Raw genomic sequence first — 15,114 nt, forward strand, 5'->3', positions numbered from 1 at the left:
GTCTCTGTGTGCAGCCCTTCCCAGTCCCCACTGCCACTTCCTCTTCCCTTTTCTGAACTCCGATGTCTTGCAGTTTTCCAGGTTTAGTTTTAGTTCAAATTTCTTTTCACTCACTCTGGGTTCTTCTATCAATCCTCTGTCTTTAGGTATCAGCTATAGGCTGTCTTCCACTTTTCTTGGTAGCCTTTTCTCTAATTTCTAGACTTACACATCTAACTTCCTATTGGCATTTCCACATACTTTTATTTTATTTTATTTTATTTTATTTTATTTTATTTTATTTTATTTTATTTTTTGGTAAATATCCAGTCTTTTTTTTTTTTTTTAATGATTTTTTATTATATTATGTTAGTCACCATACAGTACATCCCCGGTTTCCGACGTAAGGCTCGATGATTCATTAGTTGTGTATAACACCCAGTGCACCATGCAGTACGTGCCCTCCTTACTACCCATCACCGGTCTATCCCATTCCCCCACCCCCCTCCCCTCTGAAGGCCTCAGTTTGTTTCTTATAGTCCATAGTCTCTCATGTTTCATTCCCCCTTCTGATTACCCCCCCTTTCTTTATCCCTTTCTTCCCCTACCGATCATCCTAGTTCTTAGTTCCATAGATGAGAGAAATCATATGATAGTTGTCTTTCTCTGCTTGACTTATTTCACTTAGCATTATCTCCTCCAGTGCCGTCCATGTTGTAGCAAATGTTGAGAACTCGTTCTTTCTGATAGCTGAGTAATATTCCATTGTATATATGGACCACAGCTTCTTAATCCAGTCATCTGTTGAAGGGCATCTCGGCTCCTTCCACGATTTAGCTATTGTGGACATTGCTGCTACATACATATATTTTAAGTATCTAAAATTGAACAGATCCCGAACTGAACTTTGATTTTTTTTTCTGTGAAACTTGTTGCAGTGCTTGCTTTCATCTCAGGAAATGGCAACTTCATAAATGCAATTGCACAAGACAAAATGCTGGCATACATCTTTCTTGATTATTCATTTTTCTTCATTCACATCTAATTTATTCCTGTTTTTTATATGTCCCAGTAATGTTTTGAATACAGATATTTCTTTCCACCTCTGCTTCTCTCTCCCTAGTCCAGCTCCCATCATTTCCCTCCCACATTGTTGGAGTTGCTATCTAGCTGGTCTCTGAACTTCCCTGTCTCCTTACATCCATTCTCATCAAGAAGTTGGGGTAGTCTTTCAAAAATATTAGTTATTTCACGTTATTTCTCATTTTAAAACTACTCAATGATTTCCAATTATGCATAGAATAAATTCTAAGTTATTTAATATGGACTATAAAGCATAACCTTAGTTCTTTATCTACCCGGCACAGGATTGGATTATGTCTGTTGTCCTGCTGTAATTGTAAGTTTTGTCCCTTTTGCTCTGTAAAGGATCCCCATGATACATTACATGGTCATCCTACCAAAAGATACCTCATGAACTTACCTGTCCAGTCTTACTGTCCTCATTCCCTCAGGACTGTCAACTTCCTTTTAGTTGGACCAGTCTTCATTCAGCTTATGACAAACATTTTCTGCCTTAGAAACTTTGTCAGTGTCATTCTTTGTAAATTTATTTCCCTAGTAATACCCATAATTCTCTATGATATCCCAAATGTTATCTTCAGCATTTGTCTCAATTGAGTAATCATACATTTATTTAATTATCGATGTTTCTATCATTTGCCTTTTCCTATCAGTTAGTAAGGTCCATAGGGGAGAGGCCACTCTCCATAACCCCTAGCATAATGCCAGACTCGCATAGGTTCCCAGCTGTTGACTGAATAAATACAATTCTTTGTGCAGTTAACCAGATTGTATAAGAAACCAGGTGGATTCAGGATTTTCTTTTAATTTTAAATATATGAACACTCACCTTAAAACCTTGTGTACATTGCCACCTTCAGGACTAAAGAATTTTGGTTTTTCTTTTTATATCCTATTGCTTAAACAGTGGGTAAGGAATGATATTATAACATCAGAAAGTTTCATATCCTGATCTGAATTTTTCAGATTTATATGACTTCTCTCCTGTTTTTGGTTTTCCCTTTTTCTTGCTGTGACCAACCCCTACCCAGATTTATATTTGAAATTGATTTATTTTCACATAACTTCTTTTTCACTTATTTCTCTGTGTGTGCTTACACACACACACACACACACACACACACACACACACAAAAGAAAAAGAGCAGTGAGAGAGCATCAGTTGTGATATTTTCTCATTATGAAAGTATCCTCCTAACTAAATAAAGGGGACTAGGAGAGTGAATATATGATATTGCTTAAATTCACACAAGTGCTAAATTCCTAGTTATAACGGGGTTTGTATTTGAACATTTCCTACAGGTCTTCAGATGGAGCGGAGGAAGTTTCACGTCACATCAGACACTCCCAGTCCGTGGTGTGCTGAGCATAGCCTTGTTCACCAGAGGAAGCTCTGTGTTCTTAGCCATTTCCCAGATTAATGCCCGGCCAAATTCCCTTCTACTGAGATGGTCTGGCAGTGAGTTTATTAACTTTCAAGAAGTGCCAATCAATGGGACAACACAAGTTGAGGCCTTGACTTCAGGCGATGATATTTATTTAATTTTTGCCAAAACTGTCTTTCTAGGTGAGAAGACAATGGTGTTTGTAATGCATTCATAGTTGTCAAAATTATCCGGCATTCATGTCATATGTTCTGTATGAAAACATTTAGTTCTTGGAATAATTTTTTGCTAGTCCATTTCTTGATGGACTGTCAGCTGCAAGTGGATTTTGGGAAAAAAATCCACATTTTAAGTGAAATGTGTGTAATCTTTTGATTATGAAGTACTGCCTTAAAGTTATATTAAAATAAAATTGAGGATGGGCATGTAAAGTGAAAAGATCTATGAGAAGATTTCTGAAGATCTTATATCCAAAGTGCAAACAGTGACATTTTATATGACTATACCTGGGGAGCCATGGGTAAATTATAGTAGTAATAGATAGTACTCAGCGACTTTTGATAAGACTATCTGAAAATATTCTCTGAATATAAATATGCTTTCTTCTGCCTAATGGAACTTTCATAGGTAAAATTTCAACATTCCTAAAAAACAAAACATGTGTCACTGTTCTTTCTTTAATATCAGGTCATGATTAATCAGTGGCCAGCCATGTATGTACTTGATATGGTAAATGTGAAAAGACATTTGAAGTGCTTCCTACTAGGTTGTATTTTTGCTTAACTAAATGAATTTGGAGGAACATCATACTAAATTTGTTTTTAAAAATAAATTTGATATTTTTTAAATTTTTTTACTGTGTAATCTTGTCATTTTTTTTCCCCTGTAACTTTTGCCTTCAGATTTGACTTTTATTCCATTATTTTAGGAAATCAGAATTCAATTGATATTTTCATCTGGGAGACAGGACAGTCCTCTTTCAGATATTTTCAATCTCTGGATTTTGCTGCTGTTAATAGGATCTACTCCTTTACTCCAGCTTCAGGAATAGGTAAGGTTTTTAAACTGCTAACTAATCTGAAATGCAGTGTGGACAGCTAGAATAATTTTAATCATTTTGAATTAGAAAGAGTTTCACATTGCCAGACACTGAGCGTTTTAATAAGGATGTAAAATCAGGATCTTAACGGAAATATTTCTGGAAATCCTAGAAATTCAAAAGGACTAATACTTTTAAAATGGGCATTGCACTTGAGAAGAATCAGAAATACTGAAATATGGCAGAAAATATTAGTGAAGGATATAGTAAGGTGTGATATATTTATTTTGTCTAGAGAAAAAATGGTGAGAGACATTACATATGTTTTAAATATGAAAATACATGAGGATAACAGGTATCTGCATTAAAGTATTTTTAAGTCATAAACAGATTATTAAGAACTCTGTGGTCCTTTTCCCTTAGAGAGAGAGAGTGAACACTCTCCCATCCTTCTTCCAGTCTGATCCTTTCTTGGTTTTCTGTACTTTAATCCACATATCAGAAACATAAGCAATAATTTTATTTTTAGTGGTTTCCAAAACAAAGTCTGTTAGTGAGAAACCAAGGGGTGAATGTTGTCTGGAGGCCATAGGACCAATTCAGAGTTGGTGAAGAATCACTTGGGTGGGCCCGTGGTAATAAGGCTCAGAAGGCAGCAGCATTTGGCCTGAGGAGCCTGTGGGGCTGCCTCCCAGAGCAGGGGTGAACAATGCAGGGGGCACGCTCAGTGAGTCAGCATGTCTCCTGTTGAGGTGCCCAGGGAAACTTGGCAGCCAAACCAAGTGACTCAGCCTGTGAGTCCGGATAAATCAAAGTTCTGCTTTTATATTGAGACAGCAATTTTGTATGAATTAAACAGCACCCATTTATTGATTAGATATTATATGGAAGTCATTGTTTAAAGTTATGAAGAGTTCTTTGCCTTCAAAGGTTTAATGTGTGGTTGGAGAAGCCAGAAAAATATTAAGACAATAATTCAAGATTGAAGTCCAGGCGCATTTGTCCTGTGATTAGTAGAATTGAAGTGGGTAAGAGGTCTCAGCGCAGACCTTGACCTAGGCCTGGGAAGGCTGGTAGGAAATGTTGTGGGTAGAGGGAAAGGTGTCAGCAAAAGAGAAAGGTAGAAGTATATATGACCTTGTGGGCACAAGGAGCAGACTAGGTGGTGGGGACAGTGGGTTTGACTCAGAATGTAGTGGTGGTAAGGTTGGAAACATACACTAGCGTCTATACAAGAAGGTCTAAAATGCCAGGCTTAAGATTTGATCTGTGTTTGGATGGTTCAGTGGTTCCTGAATAGTTTTCCCTTAGGAACTTTTCACCCTCTTAAAAATTTAAGGATTTCATGTGTATTCTATCCACTGATATTTATTGTATTAGAAATTAAAGAGGAAAAATTTTAAAGATACTTGCTAATTCAATTGAGAATGATAGTAGTGAACTCATTACATGTGAATGAAAATAGCATTTTTTATTTATAAAAAACATATTTTCCAAAACAACATTTTTGTAAGAAGGGTGGTATTACTTTTTGCAAATTTCTCTCATGTCTGCCTTAATAGACAACATCTGTATTCTCGTGTCTGTGTCTGTGTTCTACTTACTGTAATATTACTGGTCATATGGCCTCTAGAAAATCCCACATACGCTCATGAAAGAATGAGAATGACGTAGACAAATAACATCTTAGTATTACTACAAAAATAGCTTTGACTTCACAGACCCTCCCGAAGTGCTTCAGTGACCGCTAAGGGTTTGGGGACGACACTCTGAGCATTATTGGGGTAGAGAAATCCTTGAAGGCATTTCAAAGGCAAGTGATGATCAAAGGCATGTTTTATAACTCCACCTAGCTTTGGCGTATAGAATATGCTGGATGCAATAGTTTGCAACTACCCAGGCAGGAGTCGATACAGAAGCCTCTGTGATGGTTAGAGACGTGGCACTGAAGAAATCAATTAGAGGTTTAGATTTTGGAGACTTCGATGCATTCAGATCGTTGAACTCACAAGAGCCAAAATCTACAAAATAAATGATATTGAGAGGAGTAGAGGATTTAGCACCAACCCAGGCGTCTATTCTTGTCTTTTTTCTCCTAGGTGCCTGGCTGCCATTTTCTGTATCAGGCACTGTAATCCTTACACACTGTCTCCTGCAGTCATTTCCCCCGCGGTCCAGGAATCAGATCTTACTTATCTCTCATTTTTTATGGATTATCTATCTCATTGTGCTTTGTCTCCCTGTGCCCTACCCCTCCTCGGCCCTGTGTCCCCACACCACGTTCTGCCAGACCCTGGCCTCCACTCCAGGTTCACTCTGCTGTCAGAGTCCTGTGTCTGTCTCTGTTCTGAACTTCCTCTCCATAAATAAATTCTCTTTATTTGTCAGCTTCTGACAGGCCATGAAGCTGTGATGTTATCCTGTGAAATACAGCTCTGTGACTTTCTCATCATTCACTCAACAGTTGATTTATACATAAATTATGTATCTTTCATCATGTGTTTGTTTGGTTTGTGTCTACTTGTCCTTTAATTTTGTGGCTTTATTATTTTTGCTTTTCTTGTACCTCAAGTTTTCAAGTGGACTAACTGTATCTACTTGAGTCACTTATTATAATTCAAAATAGTTTCCTAATGAATGTTTTTTAGGATGACAAGTGCTGCCTGAATGGGCTGTTAATTGAAGTTATAGAATTCCCTTTAAAGATTTTTAAAGAAATAGAATAGGCACACTTTCTAAAAGAATTTATGAAAAATTCTGCCAGAGGCTTGTTAAGGGACCCATTGTGAGGTCTTTTTATTTCTTTTGTTTCTGTGACTTGAGGTTGTAGAAGTATGAAAAGATTATAAGTAATTATTTAGAATGGCTTATTATAGATCCCCTGAAAGCTGAAATTATGCATTAAATAATATTCAAGGACTTTCTTATTTTGAATATGTCAAATATTAGATTGGAGCCATGACTGTGAGGATTACATATTTATTCTGCTTAATGACTTGACAGAGATTATTAGGTAGAAACTACATTCTTTAAATGGAAAAGGAAGAATGAATATGACAAAGGCTGCTAGGACATATAAACTTATCTTTCCCTTCTTCCTTCTCTCCTTCATTATTTAATAGATTTTTAAAATGCCACTTACGTACCAGGCATAGTGGTAGGCCCTGAGGAGACAAGAGTAAACAAAATCTTTTATACCCCCTGCTCTGAAGAAGTTTTAACGTGCAATAGGGAAGAGAGACATGATGCATAATAACGCAAATAAGCTTCTAACTACAAACCTAACTGCTGTGAGAGAATAGAGTGCTCTCCTACCACAAAATGGAGAAAATTTGACCAGGTCTAAGGGATGCCCAGAAAGTTTCTATAAGGAAGAGCCATGTAATTAATTCTGCTGGAGAGACACTTACCCCTACCCCTCTCCTTCATTCCCCAACACTCTCCGCTTCGCCAAAACTATCCCCTCTGAAAATCATCATCTGTGGAAATTACTTGGATGAATTTATCACTCTCTTCATCCCTGTGTAGTCAACATATGCAGCCTAGGCCGCCTTGGGAGAAAGCGACTCATCCCATCTGGTCTGTGCGTGCTCTGGACCACATGAGCCATAATTTCGAGACTAGAGGCTCAAATCTCGCCCTCGCCCAACTCCCCAGACCCTTCCACAGCACCCCTAGAACAGAAACTCTGGAACTTCTCTCAGAATGTCCCTCATCTCCTCGCATTGGAATCCCGCCCTGTCCTGAGGACACTGCTTCCCATGCAGCCCTCTCTGGCTGTCCTATGTGTTACCCGTTTCTTCTTCTCCCAGATCTCTTAAGTGCTAGGAATGCTCACTCTAGCACTCGGTCCTGGGACTGCTCTCTGTATGCTCACTCCTTAAATAATCTCAGCCAGTTGCCTTCCTTTGGGATCCTTTTGTTTGTTTATTTATAGTTTTGCTAACTGGAAGGGAATTCTGTAATTAGTTCCAGTTAAAATTCTGTTCCCCAGAGTAGAGACTTAGGTTTTTTTTTTTTTCCTTATAAACTCCTGGCCCAGTTCTATGATCTTAAATAGTACAAATGGCTATTTTCTGAGAAAACACTCTGCATACAAAAGTGCAGATTTGAGCCCTGTACTTTTCCTACTCTGAATGTCTGATTATTTGCTGCTTTCTCATACTTTTCAGATTGGGAGGAAGTAAACAGGGTATATCTGCAAGGATTAAGATAATCAGTGATGCTCAGAACACTTTATGATTTTGGTTGAGCCTGTAGATTGATTGATTGATGGATTGAGACTGTAGAATCATTTAAAGGGGAGATGTTGAGATCCGTCTGAGGAATTTGCTCTTTACTGAGTATCTTCAGTTTCACAGAGCTATATGAAAAATATATAGTCATTTTTTAAAAAGCAACTTTATTAATAACATTTTCTTGATTTTTACCTCTTATGCAACATTTACTAACCTGCAATAGTACTTAAATAATTACCATAAATAAACATAATGATTAATTCTTGATATTTAAGAGTAGCGATATGGATCTTCCATTGTAACCGTATAGGCTGAAATTTTCATGGTTTCTAGTTCTATGTGCTGTTTTAATAACCAAACCCATCTTAGTTGGTATCTTTATGTTCCGATGTGTTTCTTTAGGTATTGGAATTTGTGCATGTTTCTGGTGGTTTCTGACGCTTCTCCCTAGTTTTCAGTCTGAAGATTGCTCAGTGGCATGTACAATGTAGTAAGCTCCCTGACTGCGAATTTCCCCTCCTTTACCATGTACTAAGCCCCTATCCCCTGCATATTTGCTAATATTTGCCATTGCATTGACTCATTAAGAACACGTTCTCCTACCAAAATTTCAAAAAGCTTTGGCAGCCTATACTCTGAGATCATAAATTTGTTCATATCCTTTGGCCTAATTACCACCTTTAAGAATTTATAAAGTGAAGCGGCACCTATGTGGCTCAGTCGGTTAAGCATCTGACTCTTGATCTCAGTTTAGGTCTTGATCTCAGGGTTGTGAGTTCAAGCCCCACGCTGGGCTCCATACTGGGTGTGGAGCCTACTTAAAAAAAAAAAAAAAAGAATTCATCAAGTGAAAAGAATTATTAATTGTCTCTAATTAATATTAAAAAATAAAAAATATTCAATGTAGAGAATCTTAAGTGTATTTTAAAGATCAACTCTATAGATTATCTATGCATTAAAATCATAGGGATGCCTGGGTGGCTCAGATGTTAAGCGTCTGTCTTCGGCTCAGGGCATGATCCCAGAGTCCTGGGATCGAGCCCCTCATAGGGCTCCTCTGCTGGGAGCCTGCTTCTTCCTCTCCCACTCCCCCTGCTTGTGTTCCCTCTCTCGCTGGCTGTCTTTCTCTCTGTCAAATAAATAAATAAATAAAATCTTTAAAAAATATATCATAAATTTGAATGCTTTGTAGCAACATCTAAGAAGTGCCATATAAATATAGGATTAAGCTTTTTAATTAAGAATTTTTTTGTATTTAATCTATTTATAATTATGTTCATCATGAATTTATGGATGGTTACAGGAATGGAAAATATAAAAATAAAACTTTTCGTTGTGGTACTATGCATATTTTTCACTTCTAAAAATGTCCTACCATGCTATCCAACAAATAAATACTGAGATGAATACAGAGAGTCCACAATCCATTTGGGCTTTACTATCCAGTGGTTTCTTATTAAGTGGATTGTGGGTTTATTGTTAGGCTGGTTTGGTCACTCCACAGCATTTAAAAATTTAGTTATTTCAAGTAATATTTTGATTTTCAGAAATCAGGTCATACTTAATTATCCAGAAATCAAAATGGAACTTTGAGTGTAGAAAGTTTTAGTTTGGTACCACGAAGGGAAGTGTGTGCGGTGACATTCACGTTTCACTGTAGTTGCCTTTTCTTTCTTTTCCACAGTCCACATCCTTCTTATTGGCCAAGCTATGTCTGCTCTTTACTGCTGGAATTCAGAGCTGAATCAATTCTCCTCTATTCTGGAAGCCCCTTCTGCTCATGATGCAGCTTCTGTTACAGTAAAGTCCTTTAATTCAAGCAAGAGTTTAATTGCTCTAGTAGGAGCTGTGCACTCACACGTATATGAGCTGGCCTACATCTCTAGCCAGTCTGACTTTATTCCTAGGTAGGTTCAACATTTTATACAAAATCTCTTTATGCTCACCATAGTTTTATATGGCACCTAATTTCGAAGTGTTTATTTAGTGACTGGAAATATACAAAATATAAGAGTAATTTGTAATCTAGAAATTTGGTTTTATTCCATAGTTCTTAATATCTATTTTATGAAGGTAATCAATATTACAAACATTTTGTATTATAATTTTATTTATGAAATATGATTTTTCCAAATGTTTACTATTAATCAGTGTTCTGAGAGTTTTATGGGTTTGTATATGTATATGCCTGAGACTTGTTGCCGCTGACTTATTTGATATACTTCTTATGCTAGTTCAGGTGAACTGATATTTGAACCTGGTGACAGAGAAGCTGTAATAGCTGTAAACATCCTTGATGATACAGTTCCAGAGGAAGAAGAATCTTTTAGAGTTCAGCTTAAAAATCCCAAAGGAGGAGCAGAGATTGGTATTAATGGTTATGTAAAAATAACTATTCTGTCTAATGATGATGCCTATGGAGTCGTTGGATTTGCTCAGGTAAAGATCCCACACTTAGAAATCAAAATGATTTGTTCATTGTATTTATTTATTTTAAAGATTTTATTTATTTATTTATTTATTTATTTATTTATTTATTTAGAGCAGGAAAGCATGGGAGTGGGGGGAAGGGCAGAGAAAAAGGGAGAAAGAGAGAGAAACTCAAGCAGACTCCGTGCCAAGCATGGAGCCCGATGCGGGGTTTAATCTCTTGACCCTGAGATCATGACCTGAGCTGAAATCAAGAGTCAGACACTTAACCAACTGAGCCACCCAGATGCCCCTATTTATTGGATTAATATATTAGATGTTGTCAGCACTCAATCCTGCTTTGAGTATCTTCAGCCTCTCTTCTTTCTCTTTCCCCATTTCATGCCCCTACTCTGCATTTTATGGTGAACTTTACTGATGTCTCATAATTCCTACACACTGAAACCTCTGAATCAGCTTGTCCTAAACTTTTTTATTGTACTGATTATCTTACAAGATTGAATGCGAAGTGTTACCCGTTTGCCTTAGTCCTGGAGTTTGGCTCCATTTTAGCCTTATCTCTAGGGGGTGGGTAATGATGAAGCAGGTTTCAAATGGACTACAGACTGTGTTTTGTCACATGCATCACCCAGAAATATATTACTGTCCTTTGTGTATTGAGGGAGAGAGAGAGAGAGAGTGGGGGGGGGGTTATGTTTGTAACCGTATATACACTATACACATGGAGGTGCTTTCTCCCGACGAAAGAGAACTTTGCAGATCTTAGCAGGTCGACTTCCATGCTCAGACTTCATATTCCTTTACCCATAAACAAAAGGACACCCATTTATATTGCATCATTTAGACCTGTTTGCCAACTCTATCTTGATTTCTTAACTGGAGTTATAGCTGCAGCTATCGTGCATCGTTCTCTGAAATATTCTGCAAGTAAGGAAAACCCAACTAAAAGTGGCTTAAACACCAAAAACATGTTCACAGAGAAGACTGGCTTTGGGGTTGGATGTATACTTTACTGTGTCACCATGGCTCAGATTCTTTCCATTTCTCCACTTTGCCAACATAAAGTTGATTCTTCATTTGGTTGTTTGAAAGCTGATGTTATTGCAGGGCCCTGCTTTCTTGTTTATGTCCAGGTGAGGAGAAAGAAATGTGGCACTTGGGGTAAGGAAAAGATTTCTCAAAAGCCTCTAGAAAACTCTTCTTATGTCTCATTGGCCAGAACCAACAAGGCCACTCATTCATCTGTTCATTAATTTATTCATTCATGTAGCAGTTATTTAACAAACACCTACTATGTACCAGATACTGTTTCAGATGTTAGAGATATATCAAAAAATAAAATAGTAAAAATCTCTATCCTCATTGTCCTAAATTATGGAGAAGGCAAAGGGAGACAGACAGTAGACAAAGATGTGGGAGACATCCGTACTCTGTGTGATGGTGTTAAGTGCCCTGGAGGAACGTTAGGCAGGACGAACTGATGGAGATTATGATAATGGGGGTGGAGGTTATGTGCCCAGAAATAAAACATAGGCTATCAGGGAGGGTGGCCCCGAGGAAGTGACCTGAGGACGAGAACCTGGAGGAGACAGGGAAGAGCATTCAAGGCAGGGGGAGCCATCAATAAGAGGAAGAGGCCTCACCCGTCTGCTGCAGAAGGAGGCCACCGTGACTGAAGTCAGTGTACAAGGGAGAGATGAGGCCCAAGAGGTGAAGGGCCAGCCCCCTGTTTCAGGCTTCCCCAGCAACACCCACAGGTTTATGCCTTGGTAGGAGGACTCAAAGGACTCAGGGTTTAGTCATACTCAGGGAAGGGGATACAAAGCAAAATCATCAGGGGAAAAAGCATATGGGATGGAGGTGTAGAGGAAACCAGGGACAAGTTTCCAAGAGCTCTCTCCCAGGTTAGCCACAAAGGACACACTCAATTCCCCCAGCACTGAGTTGAACTGTGACAACATGTGAGAGGTGTTACCAACCAGGGAAGCTCCTTAGAGACTCAGTGTCTGGGGTCTTAACTGGGGACTGATCATGCAGGCACTCTCAGCCTGACACATGCCAAAATTCCAGACTCCCAGAGTGAAAAGAGGTGTTCAGTATAAACCACATTGTGAGTACAGTTCAGGCACAGGGAGCCAGTATGAGTTCCAGGAACTTGGAATCCTCCTGAAACCCAACTTCCCAGACACCGGGCAAGGGCCAACTTTAGAGCAGGCCTTTGAAGGATGGCAGGGATTTTACTATGTGAACTCACGGCTGCACGAGCCCCTGAGTACCATAATGAAGTCCGTCCCCGAGGGAAAGGGTTGGAGTGGAAGAGCAACTTGATCTGACGCACATTTTAAAAGAACCACGCTGGCCATAGGATTGAGACTAGATTGTATGTAAGTGGGCGAGGACAGAAATAGACAGGAAACTAGTGCAGTAATTCAACAATAAACCACAGAGCTACAGGAAGCAGGCATTTGCCTTTCCCGAGATATGGATCACCGTAGAAGGAGCAGGGTTGTGGGATGAGATGAGGAGTTTTGGACGTGCTAATGCCCTGAGTCAATTGCTTACAAGGGTTGTAGGATCACCCTGTTACCCAGTCTGGCCCATCTCTGGAGATGAAGGCAGGTCAGCTTCCCCTGAAGCAGCTCTGCTCAGTAGAATTACAATGTGAGATATATATACGTATATATATACGTATATATATACAATGTGAGATATATATACGTATATATATATATATATACTGTTTCTATTTTTTTAATGTGGCTAAAAAACCTAAAATATATATATATGTATATTTTATTACAATGTGAGATATATATACGTATATATATATACGTATATATATATTTTATTACAATGTGAGATATATATACGTATATATATATACGTATATATATATATTTTATTACAATGTGAGATATATATATACGTATAGTAGAATTACAATGTGAGATATATATATCTCACATTGTAATAAAATATATATATATACGTATATATATCTCACATTGTAATTCTACTATACGTATATATACGTATATATATATATACGTATATATACGTATATATATATATACGTATATATATATATATTTTAGGTTTTTTAGCCACATTAAAAAAATAGAAACAGGTGAAATTATTTTTAATATTTTATTTTGTTTAACCCAGTTATGAGCCAACATAAAATGATTGATGAAATATTCTATATCCTTTTTCATATTTTTTTCCCACACGTTGTCTTCAGACTCCAGTGTGCGTTTGATACGTAGAGACCAGGCACATTTCAGGTGCTCAGTAGCCATGTGTGGCCAATGGCTGCTGTGTAGGACAGTGCAGCTCTACGGCATGAGCTGTAGTGGGGAAGGTGAGGAAGAAGGAGGACCATCTCTGTCCCCACCACGTACTGACACGACTTGTTTCCTCACTCTCTTCCAGTCTCTGCTGAAGTGACTCCTTACCAGAAAGGCCTCCTCTGACTGAAAATTGTGCCTTCCCACCATCATTCTGTACCTTTTTATCCTGCCTTGTTCTTCCTTATGAAACGTATAATGGCCTTATTTGCCTGTTGTCAGTTTCTCTTACTAGAATGCAAGGCTGTGAGAGCTGAGATACTGCTTTGTTCATAGCTTTATTCCAGAAACGTGCCTGGCATACAGGAGGTGCTTAGTGTGACCCCATCATTATGCATGGGGTGGGGGGGACAGAACACTCACAGGGCTTTCTCGGGGTTGTACAAATACAAAGGGCAGAGCTGGGGTGCCTGGGACAAGAACAGATGTGGAGCACATTCTATGAGAGATTTCTCCTTGTGAAACTTGGTCTAAGATTATTCTAGAGACATTAAAGTACTCTGGTTTAATATTTCCCAATAGATAGTGTCCTGGGTTCTTTCAATCCATTCAGTAGAATTCCTCAATACAGGCCTCTTGTGTCTGGACAACCTTGTTGTAAGATAAGCTTTAGTAGATAAAGAGAGTTTCTTGATAATTTTCTGGCTGTATTAAATTCTTATTTTAGTATCCCTTATCAATAAAGGGCATAGAGCCAGAGAGCCTTCTCTTTGAGAAGGCGTTGTTTGTGAACAAATTATATGAATATTTTATTTCTTTAAAGTTTTTATTTTTAGGTAGTCTCTACACCCAACGTGGGGCTCAAATTTACAACCCCCAAGGTTGAGTCACATGCTGTACTGACTGAGCCCCAGCCAGGTGCCCCGTATGCATATTTTTAAATCAAGATATTTTCTGTAGGAATGTCTGAATGCTTTGAGCAAGATTTTATTACTATGTAACATTTGTAACAGTATGTTAAAATGCAATGTAAAACACTGCCATAGGATAGGTTATCTTCTCAAATTCACTTTCTAAGTAGAAGCTTTTAGAAGCTGTAAGAAATTCACGGAGGAATTTCTTTTCAGATTACCATAGTAAAAAGACAAGAAAAAGAAAACTATTCCTGGGAAGATTTTAAAAAAATCTTTATACTCCATATTCTGTCTTTATTGCTTATGAATAAACTAGGGGTCTTGTAAGAAGGGATTCTTTGGAGCATTAATTTTGAGCAAAAGTTCATTCAGCGGCTCTCAAGAGATGCTGCAAGTGTTAGAGGAGGAGTTCCAGTCACGTGGAGGTAGAAATCAGTCTGGACCAGAGCAAAGAGGCCACAGAGTCTAGGTGAGAAGAGGGGCAGGACATATTTCTGGCAGGAAAATTAGTCATAAAGACTAGGAGGTAAGGATGAAACACCATCAGTGGAGACGGCACGGCCTGTAGAACATTTCAGAGGATATGAATTTAAGGATAAGAGACAATTGCAAGTGGTCAGAAAGAGTGCCCTGGTTCTCACGATGTCTTTACATTTGAGTGGGATCCTAGAGGCCATGTAGACCAAAACTTATTTTACAGGGAAGTAAAAAGACCTAGAGGGGTTGCCAGAAGTTGTACACGGGAAGAAGACTTCCCTC

General features: G+C 38.3%; 1 protein-coding gene across 1 annotated transcript in view; it reads left to right on the forward strand.

Moving 5' to 3' along the window:
- The window catches only part of ADGRV1 (adhesion G protein-coupled receptor V1), a 508,055-nt gene that overhangs the window by 139,876 nt on the left and 353,065 nt on the right, over positions 1–15,114 (forward strand). The window contains exons 49-52 of the mRNA XM_026498632.4: positions 2,365–2,629; positions 3,376–3,498; positions 9,409–9,631; positions 9,959–10,163. Of these exons, the coding sequence (XP_026354417.4) occupies positions 2,365–2,629; positions 3,376–3,498; positions 9,409–9,631; positions 9,959–10,163 (816 nt within the window). The remainder of the gene's footprint in view (positions 1–2,364; positions 2,630–3,375; positions 3,499–9,408; positions 9,632–9,958; positions 10,164–15,114) is intronic.

The sequence above is a fragment of the Ursus arctos genome, unplaced genomic scaffold (assembly GCF_023065955.2).
Source record: "Ursus arctos isolate Adak ecotype North America unplaced genomic scaffold, UrsArc2.0 scaffold_5, whole genome shotgun sequence".
Lineage (NCBI taxonomy): Eukaryota > Metazoa > Chordata > Mammalia > Carnivora > Ursidae > Ursus > Ursus arctos.